Source organism: Heptranchias perlo, chromosome 25 (assembly GCF_035084215.1).
Source record: "Heptranchias perlo isolate sHepPer1 chromosome 25, sHepPer1.hap1, whole genome shotgun sequence".
Classification (NCBI taxonomy): Eukaryota; Metazoa; Chordata; class Chondrichthyes; order Hexanchiformes; family Hexanchidae; genus Heptranchias; species Heptranchias perlo.
In genome coordinates, this window is record NC_090349.1 from 18,303,667 (window position 1) to 18,317,337 (window position 13,671).

The 13,671-nt window shown below is 41.2% G+C and overlaps 1 protein-coding gene across 2 annotated transcripts in view; it reads left to right on the forward strand.

Annotated features, from left to right (window-relative positions):
- The window catches only part of LOC137342071 (mediator of RNA polymerase II transcription subunit 13-like), a 228,941-nt gene that overhangs the window by 163,106 nt on the left and 52,164 nt on the right, over positions 1 to 13,671 (forward strand). For both annotated transcript variants that reach the window (XM_068005704.1, XM_068005705.1), the window contains exon 7: positions 1,630 to 1,815. In XM_068005704.1, coding sequence (XP_067861805.1) covers positions 1,630 to 1,815 — 186 coding nt within the window. The remainder of the gene's footprint in view (positions 1 to 1,629; positions 1,816 to 13,671) is intronic.

Below are 13,671 nucleotides of genomic sequence, written 5' to 3' on the forward strand. Positions count from 1 at the left end.
ACAACTGAATGTTTTAGTTTTGTAATGGTAGCACAAGTCTTGTATCTGCTTATGAATGTTGGGAAACTGCAAATAGAATCAGAACAGCAAGGAAGGAGGTCATTCGGCCCTCGAGTCCATGCCAGCTCTCCAAGAGCAATCCAGTTAGCTCCACTCCCCCCATCCTATCCCTGCAGCTCCACAATTTTTTTCCCTTCTAGTACTTATCCAGTTCCCTTTTTGAAAGCCACAATTGAATCTGCCTCCACCACCCCCTCAGGTAGTGCATTCCAGATTACTGTGTTTTTAAAAAAAGTTTTTCCTCATGTCGCATTTGGTTCTTTTGCCAATCACCTTAAATCTATGTCCCCTGGTTCTTGACCATTCTGCCAGTGGGAACAGTTTCTCTCTATCTACAGTGTTCAGACCCTTCATGATTTTCAATACCTCTCTCAAATCTCCTCTCAATCTTCTCTGTTCCAAGGAGAACAATCCCATCATGACTTCCTGACTTTTGTACACTCTGCCTCTATTTATAAAGCCCAGGATCCCATATGTTTTGTTAACCGCCTTCTCATCCTGTCCTGCCACCTTCAACGATTTGTGTACATATACCCCCAGATCTCTCTGTTCCTTTACCCCTTTTAAAATTGTGCCCTTCAGTTTATATTGCCTCTCCTCATTCTTGCTACCAAAATGCATCACCTCGCATTTTTCAGCTTTACATTTCATCTGCCATGTGTCCACCCATGCCACCAGCCTGTCCATATATCCTCTTGAAATCTATCACTACCCTTCCAAGTTTTGTGTCAACTGCAGATTTTAAAATTATGCCCTGTACACCCAGGTCCAAGTCATTAATATATATCAAGAAATGCAGTGGTCCCAGTACCGACCCCTGGGGAACACCACTGTATACCTCCCTCCAGTCCGAAAAACAACCGTTCACCACTACTCTGTTTCTTGTTACTTAGCCAATAAGTAAGCACTGGCTAAATCCACAGATGAAGAGAAATTTTTTTTTTTTTTTTTTGAGTATTCTGCATTTGATCAGACAGTAAATCGGAATGATTTCTACATTTGATCAGGGATAGTCTTGATATATTTTACTTCTGCAGTAACAGAGCAGCCCTTGCTTGTGTTAGTAGCTTTTACTGATTTTAAGCATGATGCATGGAAGATATGCTTGAAAACACAGTGTGATGGCTCTGAAGCCTGCAGTACAGTGCATTTTGCCTAATTTGTGACTTGAGCTGGAAGAAATTATAAAAGACTTTCACTGGCACTTTATAATCCTCTCAGTTGCAACACAGATCTCTGGAAATGCTTCACACATTACTAAAAGAAATGTCGCCGACAACAAGTAAATCTAATATTTATGGAATTGGAATTCCATATATTTGGATAATTGTTTTGAACCTTGAGAGAACCCCACCTTCAGATAATGTGTGTAATCTTGTCTGAAATTACTTCTTTTTAAGATCTGAAAATATCTTACCTTTCGGAAAGAAGGGGGGCAAACTTTCTTTTAAACTTAATATATTCAGTTGTTAATGCTGAGATGATTTAATGAAGTTTGGTTGAGACCACCGAGGGATTTGTTTTAATGCTTCCGTGCTTTTTCAAATGTTTTTTTTTACATTTCTGTAGGTGGAGTAAGAATGGTATACCCATCAGCTTTCGTATTGATTCCTCAGGGGGATATCCCTGTAATTTCAAATGCTGCTAATGCAGGAGGCCATACCAATCCGACACAAGGACCAGGAAGTGTGAAAGACACCATCAGCTGTGGATTGCCACTCACACCACCCACCTCACCTGAGCAGACCATAATAGGTATGTTTCCCACAAGTGGCTATTGCAGGTTCATTATATATCTATCTAGCTTTTATAGCTATTGGTACTTTGTAATAAAGTTATTGTTCAATAAAAGCCAAAGATAATTATTGTAGTAGTAGTAGTCATATTCAAGTTTTTTTTGAGGCCTAAGATATGGCCACTTAGAAGATGATTAGTCTTGATTTCAAGTTCACTACTTTAATGACCAATACTTTTTTTTTCCCCCTAACTGGAATGCTACTGGACATACGTTTTAATTTCTTTTACCATTTTTCTTACTTTTTAGTCTTTTTATTTCATTCATATATTGTTTAATTTTTAAATTTTGGACCAGCACTTGTTGTCTTGCCCGTAACTTTTCTTGAACATCTGAGCAGATTTATCTGTAACTTGTTTGCTAGTATGGATCGTGCCCTAGTTACTTAGTTTTGTTGTATTTGTTGTACAGGCATCTGATGTGAATTTTAATTGTATGCTGGGGTATAGAAACCAAGGTCATTGGTGAGCTCATTATCCCTAGGAGTAATAAACCTATAAAATTGGGGAGGGGAAGAAAATTACTTTTGGATACATGGTGTAAGGTTTCAAGATCCCATATGTGAAATACTGAGAGCAGATAATTCTGTTCTAATTAATTTTGGAGTGATGAACTCTAAACTTATGTGCCCTCCCCCCCCCCCCCCCCCACCCCCCCCCCCCCCAAAAATTTGGTAGTTTGCCATATTACTTAGGAGAACGGTAGATGGAGCAAAGGTAATTGGAGTATAAAGTAGTACTTCGCCTATAAACCCATATCAAAAATATGATGCATAAATGTTTTAAGGGCATATTTAATTGATTTCTTTTCCGTGGTGCAAACACGCCATTCTGGATCCTTTTGCAAAGCAGAGGATCACTTCAGGGAACAGCTTCACAATGAATCCTAAAAATGAACATATAGGACCGATTTAATGCTGATTTGGATGTTCCCGAGTTTAGAAGAGTCAATAATGCCATAGTATCATAGAATGGTACAGCATAGAAGGAGGCCATTTGGCCCATCGTGCTTGCTCTGGCTCGTTGAAAGAGCTATCTAAATAGTCCGACTCCCCTGCCCTCTCCCCAGTAAATCTTTTCATTTCAAATATTTATCAAGTTACTATTGAATCTGCCTCCGCCCCCCACTCCCAAAGGGCATGATTTTGAACACCTATCAAATCTCCTCTCAACCTTCTCTGCTCCAAGGAGAACAACCCCAGCCTCTGCAGTCTCCCTACACAACCAAAGTCCCTTGTCCCTGGCACTGCTCATTGAACCAGGGGATCAACCCTGGTTCAATGAGGAGTGTAGAAGAGCATGCCAGGAGCAGCACCAGGCATACCGAAAAATGAGGTGCCAACCTGGTGAAGCTACAACTCAGGACTACATGCATGCTAAACAGCGGAAGCAACTTGCTTTCGACACAGCTGAGCGATTCCACAGCCAACGGATCAGATCAAAGCTCTGCAGTCCTGCCACATCCAGTTGTGAATGGTGGTGGACAATTAAACAACTAACGGGAGGAGGAGGCTCTGCAAACATCCCCATCCTCAATGATGGCGGAGTCCAGCACGTGAGTGCAAAAGACAAGGCTGAAGAGTTTGCTACCATCTTCAGCCAGATGTGCCGAGTGGATGATCCATCTCGACCTCCTCCCGATATCCCCACCATCACAGAAGCCAGTCTTCAGCCAATTCGATTCATTCCACGTGATATCAAGAAACGGCAGAGTGCACTGGATGCAGCAAAGGCTATGGGCCCCGACAACATCCCGGCTGTAGTGCTGAAGACTTGTGCTCCAGAACTAGCTGTGCCTCTAGCCAAGCTGTTCCAGTACAGCGACAACACTGGCATCTACCCGACAATGTGGAAAATTGCTCAGGTATGTCTTGTCCACAAAAAGCAGGAGAAATCCAATCCGGCCAATTACCGCCCCATCAGTCTACTCTCAATCATCAGCAAAGTGATGGAAGGTGTCATCGACAGTGCTATCAAGCGGCACTGACTCACCAATAACCTGCTCACTGATGCTCAGTTTGGGTTCCGCCAGGACCACTCGGCTCCAGACCTCATTACAGCCTTGGTCCAAACATGGACAAAAGAGCTGAATTCCAGAGGTGAGGTGAGAGTGACTGCCCTTGACATCAAGGCAGCATTTGACCGAGTGTGGCACCAAGGAGCCCTAGTAAAATTGAAGTCAATGGGAATCGGGGGGGAAAACTCTCCAGTGGCTGGAGTCATACCTAGCACAAAGGAAGATGGTAGTGGTTGTTGGAGGCCAATCATTCAGCCCCAGGGCATTGCTGCAGGAGTTCCTCAGGGCAGTGTCTTCGGCCCAACCATCTTCAACTGCTTCATCAATGACCTTCCCTCCATCATAAGGTCAGAAATGGGGATGTTCGCTGATGATTGCACAGTGTTCAGTTCCATTCGCAACCCCTCAAATAATGAAGCAGTCCGAGCCCGCATGCAGCAAGACCTGGACAACATCCAGGCTTGGGCTGATAAATGGCAAGTAACATTTGCGCCAGACAAGTGCCAGGCAATGACCATCTCCAACAAGAGAGTGTCCAACCACCTCCCCTTGATATTCAACGGCATTACCATTGCCGAGTCCCCCACCATCAACATCCTGGGGGTCACCATTGACCAGAAACTGAACTGGACCAGCCATATAAATACTGTGGCTACAAGAGCGGGTCAGAGGCTGGGTATTCTGTGGTGAGTGACTCACCTCCTGAGTCCCCAAAGCCTTTCCACCATCTACAAGGCACAAGTCAGGAGTGTGATGGAATACTCTCCATTTGCTTGGATGATTGCAGCTCCAACAACACTCAAGAAGCTCAACACCATCCAGGATAAAGCATCCACCACCCTAAACATTCACTCCCTTCACCACCGGCGCACAGTGGCTGCAGTGTGTACCATCCACAGGATGCACTGCAGCAACTCGCCAAGGCTTCTTCGACAGCACCTCCCAAACCCGTGACCTTTACCACCTAGAAGGACAAGAGCAGCAGGTTCATGGGAACAACACCACCGGCATGTTCCCCTCTAAGTCACACACCATCCCGACTTGGAAATATATCGCCGTTCCTTCATCGTCGCTGGGTCAAAATCCTGGAACTCCCTTCCGAACAGCACTGTGGGAGAACCTTCACCACACGGACTGCATCGGTTCAAGAAGGCGGCTCACCACCACCTTCTCAAGGGCAATTATCGATGGCCAATAAATGCCGGCCTCGCCAGCAGCGCCCACATCCCATGAAGGAATAAAAAAAATCTCTTCTATACCCTCTTAAAGGACCTGGCAATCTTCCCAAAGTGTGGCGCCCAGAATTGAAGACAATACTCCAGCTGAGGCCCAACCGGTGTCCTATACAGGTTTAGCATATCATTTGTACTGTATGCCTCTATTTATAAAACCAAGGATCCCATATGCTTTATTAACAGCCTTCTCAACTTGTACTGCCACTCTCAAAGACCAGTGTACACACAGGCCTGTCTGCCTGATTATTGTTACATATTTTTCATCTCTGGCATCTTTGGATTGGTGTTCGAGCTGGTCCCAGACAGTATTATGTGGAACTTGTATTGATGCGCCTACAATCTAAATCATCATAATGACTTTCTGTATACTTTCCTGTATTCATTCCCACTTTCCTCTTGATGATGACACCAATTCTGCCCAGGATTTGGGAGGAGGAACAGATTGTTATCGTGACACTGTTCTGGCCATCAAAGATTCAGATTTCAGATCTCCTGGCTGTCTGTGTCGGCCATCAGGATCCCACACAGGCAAAATGTTATTGATCAATACTCAGTTTGACAGTATAGTTACTGAACAATCTAGCTTAGACAAGCCAGGTTTGCAGTGGGGGTTGATGGTAGATATACTACTCCAACTAAAAAAAAAGTTTGAATTTTTGATGTTGGCTCCCCTAAAGGTCTAGTTAGTAAAGGTGCTACCTGGTGCAGCACTAAGCTGTACAGACCACACGGTCTCCCAATTTTAATTCCTGACCTCATCTCAACTTTGCTAGCAGTTAGTGTGTTGCAATTGGTCTTAACATTCCTGGGTTCGTGAAGGAGAGAATTTTTTTTTCTTATGACTATCCAGTGACCCCTGCTGGAATGTTTGCATGTGTGGGTATCAGCTGAAGGCAACATCAGGCTCCACTGTGATGCCCACCTACCCTTCCACAAACACTCAGCTGGCTCACAGTGTCTTTGCTCACATGAAACGATGAGTACTTTAGCAAAGTACCAGAGTTGATGACAGTGATCAAAGAATTCGCATCCTTACCAGTGCAGGGGTAAAGAGCAGTGAAATGGATGGCAAAAACATTATTTTTATGTGGTAAATGGAATCCTATAAGATGGAGCAAATTATTTGTTGCAGCAAATGGTTTTTGTTATCATTCAGATCCACTTGAACTCTCTGTGGAACCTTCTATTCAAAATTGCGGTGGCTGGGCAGCAAATCATTCTACGATGACATATGTAGAAATTAGCAACATTTGTTGTGGTATATGGCACCGGCCCAAATTGCATGCTGTATCGATAGATTAAAATGTTGCAATAAGGTCTATGGTACTGGTTCTTCAGTCCAGATACAAACATTTTTAGTATATTAAACAAAACCAAATGAAGTATATTAGAAAAAAATTAAATTGTAATAAATATAGGATATCAAATGTCTGGCAGTGAGTTACACAACTGTAATTCATTCAGAATTCTGATGACCTTGTATATTGCAAGAACAAAACTTGGATAGCTTGAATGCATCAGCAGTTGAGATAGAACAGCTGTCTTAAACTGAGACATTTTTCTCTTCCTAAAATTTAAATAAAAGAACATGCAATATGAGTTTAGAGCAGTGGTGGTTTAGGTTAACCGTAAAAGCGATGTAGAAGCGCAAGATGTACGGCATTATGTCATGAACTGTGGCAAGACCAACATTTCTTCCTAGTGAAATATATGTTTCACACTGTTATGAGCAGAAGTGCCTTACTCTGGGGGTGTCCAGCTTGTTGGCTGATTGTGGCCTGTTTCCCAATGTCACCTAACTCTTAACTGAGCAAAAAAAAATTGTAACATTCACCTGATCCCCTCACACTCCCTGCTTAGAGCTACAGACAAGCCAGGTGAGTACCATTAATGAAAAGCACTCATTTCTGGGAAAACCTGCTGACAGAAACAACTGATCTGTCAGAGTTCATGGGAATAAATACTTGAGTATTTTCTGTTATTTTGTAGTAATTACATCAGTGTGTCTTTTGCAATCAGTGTAAAGTCATACAAGTTGCATAATTCTACTGGCCATTGTCTATGCCATGCAAACGGCCTTTCCTTTTCTTTCAAATCCCAGCTATTTGCTGCAATATTACCTGCAGTATAGCATACTGAAACATTCCTCCTGCTCCCAAGAACACTGTTTGACCCCTCCAAGTTGGACTGTCTTAAGATGTTGGAGGGACAGAATAGTGCTGCTGGGAACAGGAAGCATGCACCAGTCACTGCATTCCCACTGAGAGAACCCAAATTGCTGTGTGTGGGAGATAAGAGGTAGGAGGGAGAAGAGCAAGAGAGGTGGAAGTGAAGAGAGAAACACAAGCCAACAGGAAAACAAGAGAAACGAGCGACAAAAGGGTGGGGGGGAGGGAGGAGAGAGAAACAAAAGTGAAGGAGGGGAGATGGAGTGAAATAGAAGCAGAGCGCGAGAGGTGGAATTAAGAGGGCAGATGGACAGAAGCATAGAGGAGGAGGAACAGATGGACAGAATCGTAGAGGAGGAGAGACGAACAAAAGCGTGGAGGATGAGAGCGGGAAGAAAAAGGAGGTGGTAGAGGGAAATGCGCAGTACCATGACTTCATGAAATGGAAAATAAATTGGAGTTAGATGTCCTGTTTAATTATGATTCTGTCTGATTTTACCATCTACAGCCCACTCCGTTGTTGCACACCGATCTGACCCACTACTCTAAAAGGTTCGACACACCTGCCTCACTCCTACCTCCAATGCTTTTAGAAGAATTAGAAGCACTTGATATTGGGGCCAATTTAAATGAATATAACTTTGAAGTATTTCCATGGGATTTAATGAACATAATCTGCCCTCTTTTGGGGCAGGAGGAAGTCCTCCAGCTTCATTGTAGTAATACAGGTGTGGACAGTGTAAGAATTCAGAAGTGACACCAAAATTGGTGCAACGGTTCCTTAATAAACATTCAAGCGCATTCTAATACATTTCAATATTTAAGCAGTAATTTACAGAGAAGCAAAATGATAGTACCCCATTCCTCCTCTGGGTAAAAGCGCGTAGTCTAGGCAGTCTTCATACTTAGCCGTCTGGTCGCTCTACCACTTGTTACTGCACAGTGTCCCTCCTTTATACACTGTTTTCACCTTAGTAAGCAACCCTGATTGATTATAGCGTGATAGGAGTTGTTCACAAGACCCCCAGAAATTAGGTAGTTCTTCATAGAATTCCAGATGGCCAGCTTGTTTAACGTTAATCATATAACTGTCTTGCCATTGTTCCACTCCTATCGCTACCTTCGGCCTGTTGTTTCGTCACAAGGCTGTCTCGTTTCAAAGTGTGATAACAAGGTCCAGCAAGCAGTCACAAGTTAGAATATTTTGCATTTCAGCAGAATAAGCAGCAGAGTCAGTTCGGTTGTGCACTCAGTACATTAACGCACCAGCTTTAATTTGCTTAGACGTTAAGCACATTATGCACCCTTATTACCTTATACCCTCATTAAGTTTCCTTTACAACGGAGATCGGTTGTTGGTTAGAACTCGTTTTAGAGGAACTTTTGTATTCTGGATTCAGGATTTTAACCCCACTCTACCTGACTCCAGTGACATGAATTTATTTAGTAACTGGTGAGCAGCAGTGGCAGCAGATTGAGTAGTAACTTTCAAAGGGAATTGGGTATATACTTGCATAGGAGAAATTTGCAGGGCTATGGGGAAATATCAGGGAAGTGGGACTAATTGGATAGCTCTTTCAAAGACCCGGCACAGACCCAATGGGCCAAATGGTCTCCTTCTGTGCTGTATGATTCTATAAGAAAGAACAAACAAACATTCAAAAAAAACTACTGAGTATAATGTTTTCACTATTGAGCTATGGCCATTTGGAAAATAATGCAGTAAGATATTCGAAAGAAAAAATAAACTTACATCAATATAGTGCCTTTCACAACCTCAGGATGTCTGTTTTACAGCCCGTAAAGTATTTTTGAAGTGTTGTCACTGTTATAATATCGGAAAGCCAATTTGCAGACAGCAAGGTCCCATAAACAGCAACTAAATAAATGACCAGATCATCTGTTTTTAGGTATTGATTGCAGGATATTTGTTGGCCAAGACACCTGGAAAACTCCCCTGCTCCTCTTCGAATAGTGCCATGGGATCTTTTATATCCACCTGAGAGGGCAGACAGGGCTTCGGTTTAACATCTCATTTGAAAGATGGCACCTCTGATAGTGCAGTACTGAGGGAGTGCCAACCTAGATTATATGCTCAAGTCTGTGGAGTGGGGCTTGGACCCATGACCTTCTGACTCAGAGGCGAGAGCGCGACTGAGCCATGGCGGACTTTTCCATGTATGTGAAGCTCAGATCTTAATCTTACCCCTTCTACTAACTCTTAATTTACTGGTTAATGTGGTACAGATTCTTAGCTTGTTAAATCTAACAGAGATTTAACAAGAGATTTGTTGATTAATCTGCAGCCGATGGTAAAGGTTTCTCTGAAAATCAGTTATATAAATGATGTGGATTATAATTGACTATTAAAACATCTGGAAATCAATTGAAGAGTTGTCCCTTTTTTTTCAACTTCATTCCCCCCAATGTTCTGGCACTTTTGGTACTGTGCCCATGTGACCATTCTTCATGCAAGCCCAGACATTGTTGGCAAGTTATTGATCCCATCTTCACTGGAAATGCACAACTGAGCAGTTTCCAGCAGAGGTTACTAAATAGTGATTTAGGATCAGGAATTTCTCCCTAGTTCAGGGTTATGAGATGACAACAGCCACTAGCATTTATATAACACCTTTAATGTCCCAAGATGCTTCACAGAGGCATGATCAAACCAATGGATGCTGAAGCAAAGAAGGCGATGTTAGCAGGGGTGATCAAAACCTTGGTCAAAGAGGTGGGTTTTAAGGAGGGCTTTAAAGGAGGAGAGGGAAGCAGTGGGGTCTTAGATGGCTGAAAGCACTGCCACCACTGGTGGGGTGAAGGGCAGGGGAATGCAGAATTCTGAGGGTGTTTTTGGCCTGGAGGAGGTCGGGGAGGACAAGGCATTGAAAGGATTTAAACATAATTGAAATGTCCCCACTGTTGCCCTGGCTGAGATCCACAAACTCTGTGCAAACCAGGGATTGTACCTGAGAATCTGCTACACAGATCAGTACCATACTAAATTTACCCACTGAGAAGCCGAGTCACCATTTATTTTTTTAAATTCTCCCTTCCAATCCTGCTGCCCTCGAAAGGAATTTTAAGCACTATAATAGGCATTTTATTATTCAATAGGTTCTCTCTCCAGTCGAATACTGTGATGTTTCTAATACATTAATTGCTGCAAAAGTTGTTCGTGTGCTTCCTTTGCTCCTTCATTTTCTCTGTTTCCTTGCATACTGTCTTGATAGGAGATCAGATGGAACTTGCATTTTCTTGTAAACTAATTTTATGGAATTTTGAAGTCTTAACAGAGTGAAGACAGAATTGTTTTTGTAAATGACATGAGTCTAAAATCAGGCTGTTTATATTGGAGCTTTACTTAAAAAGAGATATACTATGGGAATGTGCTGGCTTACAAGCCATCTGTATAAAGAGTTGACATCTCTAAAATGCTTTATGTAAACAAGTAGGTGCCCATTAGTTTCTATCACAGCATTCACCTATCCAAGTAACTTGCTTGCAAACTGGGAACACTTTTTTAGCCAAGTACATTAAACTACTGCAAATACTTAGGTATGTTACAAGATCTGAATATTGATTTACTTGATTTTAGTGCTCTGAAAATTCTCCTATCTTGACTTGGAAAAGGGAGCACCATTGCTGTTTAAATTTCTTGATTTGTTTACTCCTCATTGTGGTTTGGCTGTTGAATTGAGATATGAAAACCTACCAGTTTTTCATGCATTTGCATTTACCATAGGATAAGAACTGAATGTTGTGACACTTGTTGAATGTGGCAACATTTGTGTTCTAAGATGTGAAATTCATCGAACTGTATTTTAATCTGAGACTATCGTATATATGAAAGTGTTCCACAGTTTCATGTATGTATTTAGTTTTGGTTTACAGCACCCAGCATACAAAATTCAAACTGTTATGTGGTATAAACTACACATTTTAAGTTTATAGTACTGAAATAGTAACAAAATTTGAGTAAATGTAAAAAAAAGTGGTGGTGCTCTCTAAAGATAGATACAATCAGTCCATGAGGAATTTGGAACCGTTCTGTAATTTGAGGAGGATAAATTGTTTCAGACTTGAGATATGTTCATACCGATTCAACATAACCTTAGAATAAGGGGTTGCTCTTTCAAAACTGAGATGAGGAGAAACTTCTTCACTCAGAGGGTAGTAGGTCTGTGGAATTTGCTGCCCCAGGAAGCTGTGGAAGCTACATCATTAAATAAATTTAAAACAGAAATAGACAGTTTCCTAGAAGTAAAGGGAATTAAGGGTTACGGGGAGCGGGCAGGAAATTGGACATGAATTTAGATTTGAGGTTAGGATCAGATCAGCCATGATCTTATTGAATGGCGGAGCAGGCTCGAGGGGCCGATTGGCCTACTCCTCCTATTTCTTATGTTCTTATGTAAAACTGACTAGGGATTTCAATCTTAGTGTATTTTGTGCAAGTTTTACTGAAACAATAATTTTATAATGCTATCTTCCACTAAACCAGATATTTTTGGATATTGATGTGGAATGTTTGCTGCACCGCATGACTACTGTTCTTGTAGCGCCAAATATGGCCTTGCAGTAAAAGGAGATCATTGGGAATTGTCACTGGCACTGTAGAAAATATTCCCAGGAGCAGATGACTGAATTTTCCACGTAAATGTGTAATGCTTAAGTTTACTGATACAATATTTTTACTTCCACTCCTACTGTAACTATGCCTATTTTGTGCAGTTTGTTTTACCCTGTAGCCATGTCTTGCAAAATAAGTTTAAACTGCTTGTCCTCAAACTTCAGAAAACATAACCTATTGGGCATGCAACTTTAATTAGCTTATTTTTAAAATGCTATATTTTGGATGTATTCAGTTTTTTTTAAACGTGTGATCAAGTGTTTATAGTGGAACAGGAAGTACCACAAATAGCAGTGACCTGTACGAACCTCAATCAGGTTTTTGGCTGACAAAAATGTTTATTCAATTTACTTCTGAACTTTTAGCTCCCCCTAATGATGCTGTTTGGCAATAACACACGTTCTTTTAATTCTCAGCTTGCTTTAGTGCTTATTATGTAAGAGAAGTAGATTGCATTTGACTTACCGTTTCTTGCATTCTTAATTTGAAGTACATTCTTGGTAGATACTAATGGGAAGAATGGTATTTAGCTAAACTGTTTTATTTTGTACTGACAAATGGGATCATGTTCTATGAATGTGGTAATTGTATCATAACCAAACTGGTCCATTTGATGGGCAACTTAATTTTGTAATGTGTCTCAGAAATAAATGCTTGTACAGATTGGAAAGATGAATTATGAGTTCCTTTTTTTTCAAAACGAGAGGAAATTTAATATTTGTGTGTTCATAACACCGTTCCATAGATTGAATCTTACCACCTTTGGGACTGTTGTAAGGTGGCTTCCTTTTGCATGCTTCTGTCAAATTTACTGATTAATGTTATGTATACATGAAATTTTTGAGATCGTATGTCAGGTAATTTATAAAAGCAGATCAATGATTTCTGACTGCGTAGTGCTTAACTTTTTTTTAAGTAGAATTTTTATTCTGAATGTTGGGGATGTCTGTGTTGGGGAATCTTTTTGTCAGTGTCAAGCACACTAACGTTAGGTATAGTACTACCAAATGTAGACTGAAGCGACCTCTGCTCGGCTTCAGCAATCTGATTTACGTGTTGAGAAAAATGCTGTTTAATTCTATCAATGTGAATTTCTCCAATTACCACTTTGGACTTTGATATAGCCCCTCTGACTAGGTGGTTAGATTCATGGGCATTTTTTTTGGTGTGGAACCATGGCCACTGGGAACTAGATTGAGACTGATCAAACTCCTTTCAGGCAGAACCCTTACTCAGCAGAGTGGGAAGATTCATCGCGTTATTCTGATCTTGATTCAAAACCTAATGTGAAAGGGCATTTGTGTTAACTGAATGTAGGCCCAGCTCCTCTTGTCAGGCTTGTAAGAAATACCCACTCAAGAATAACCTGACAATCATTTAGTCTTGCTGTCATGATTCACTTCATTCATTTACCTACTTGCACATTGGCGTAAAACTTTAAATAGCTAAAACTTAATCGTGGAAGAAAAGCTCTCAAGGGCACTGGCACATTGTAGATGTTGACTTGTTTAATAGAAGGCTCTTTCACATTATCCAAAAAAGGTCTACAGTGTACCACTCATTCATGGAAAATTACCCTCTCTGTGTAATTCATTCCATGGAGAAATTTAAAGCAGGAGACCTGATGGAACACTTGATCTTCTTTGCAAAGGTTGTTTATGTAGAAGCAAGACCTTTTTTTAAAAAAAGAAACCTTCTGCTCAATTGCAGTAATGGATTATTACAAGTAAAATATTAAGTTTTCAGCAAATACCTAAAATTCTT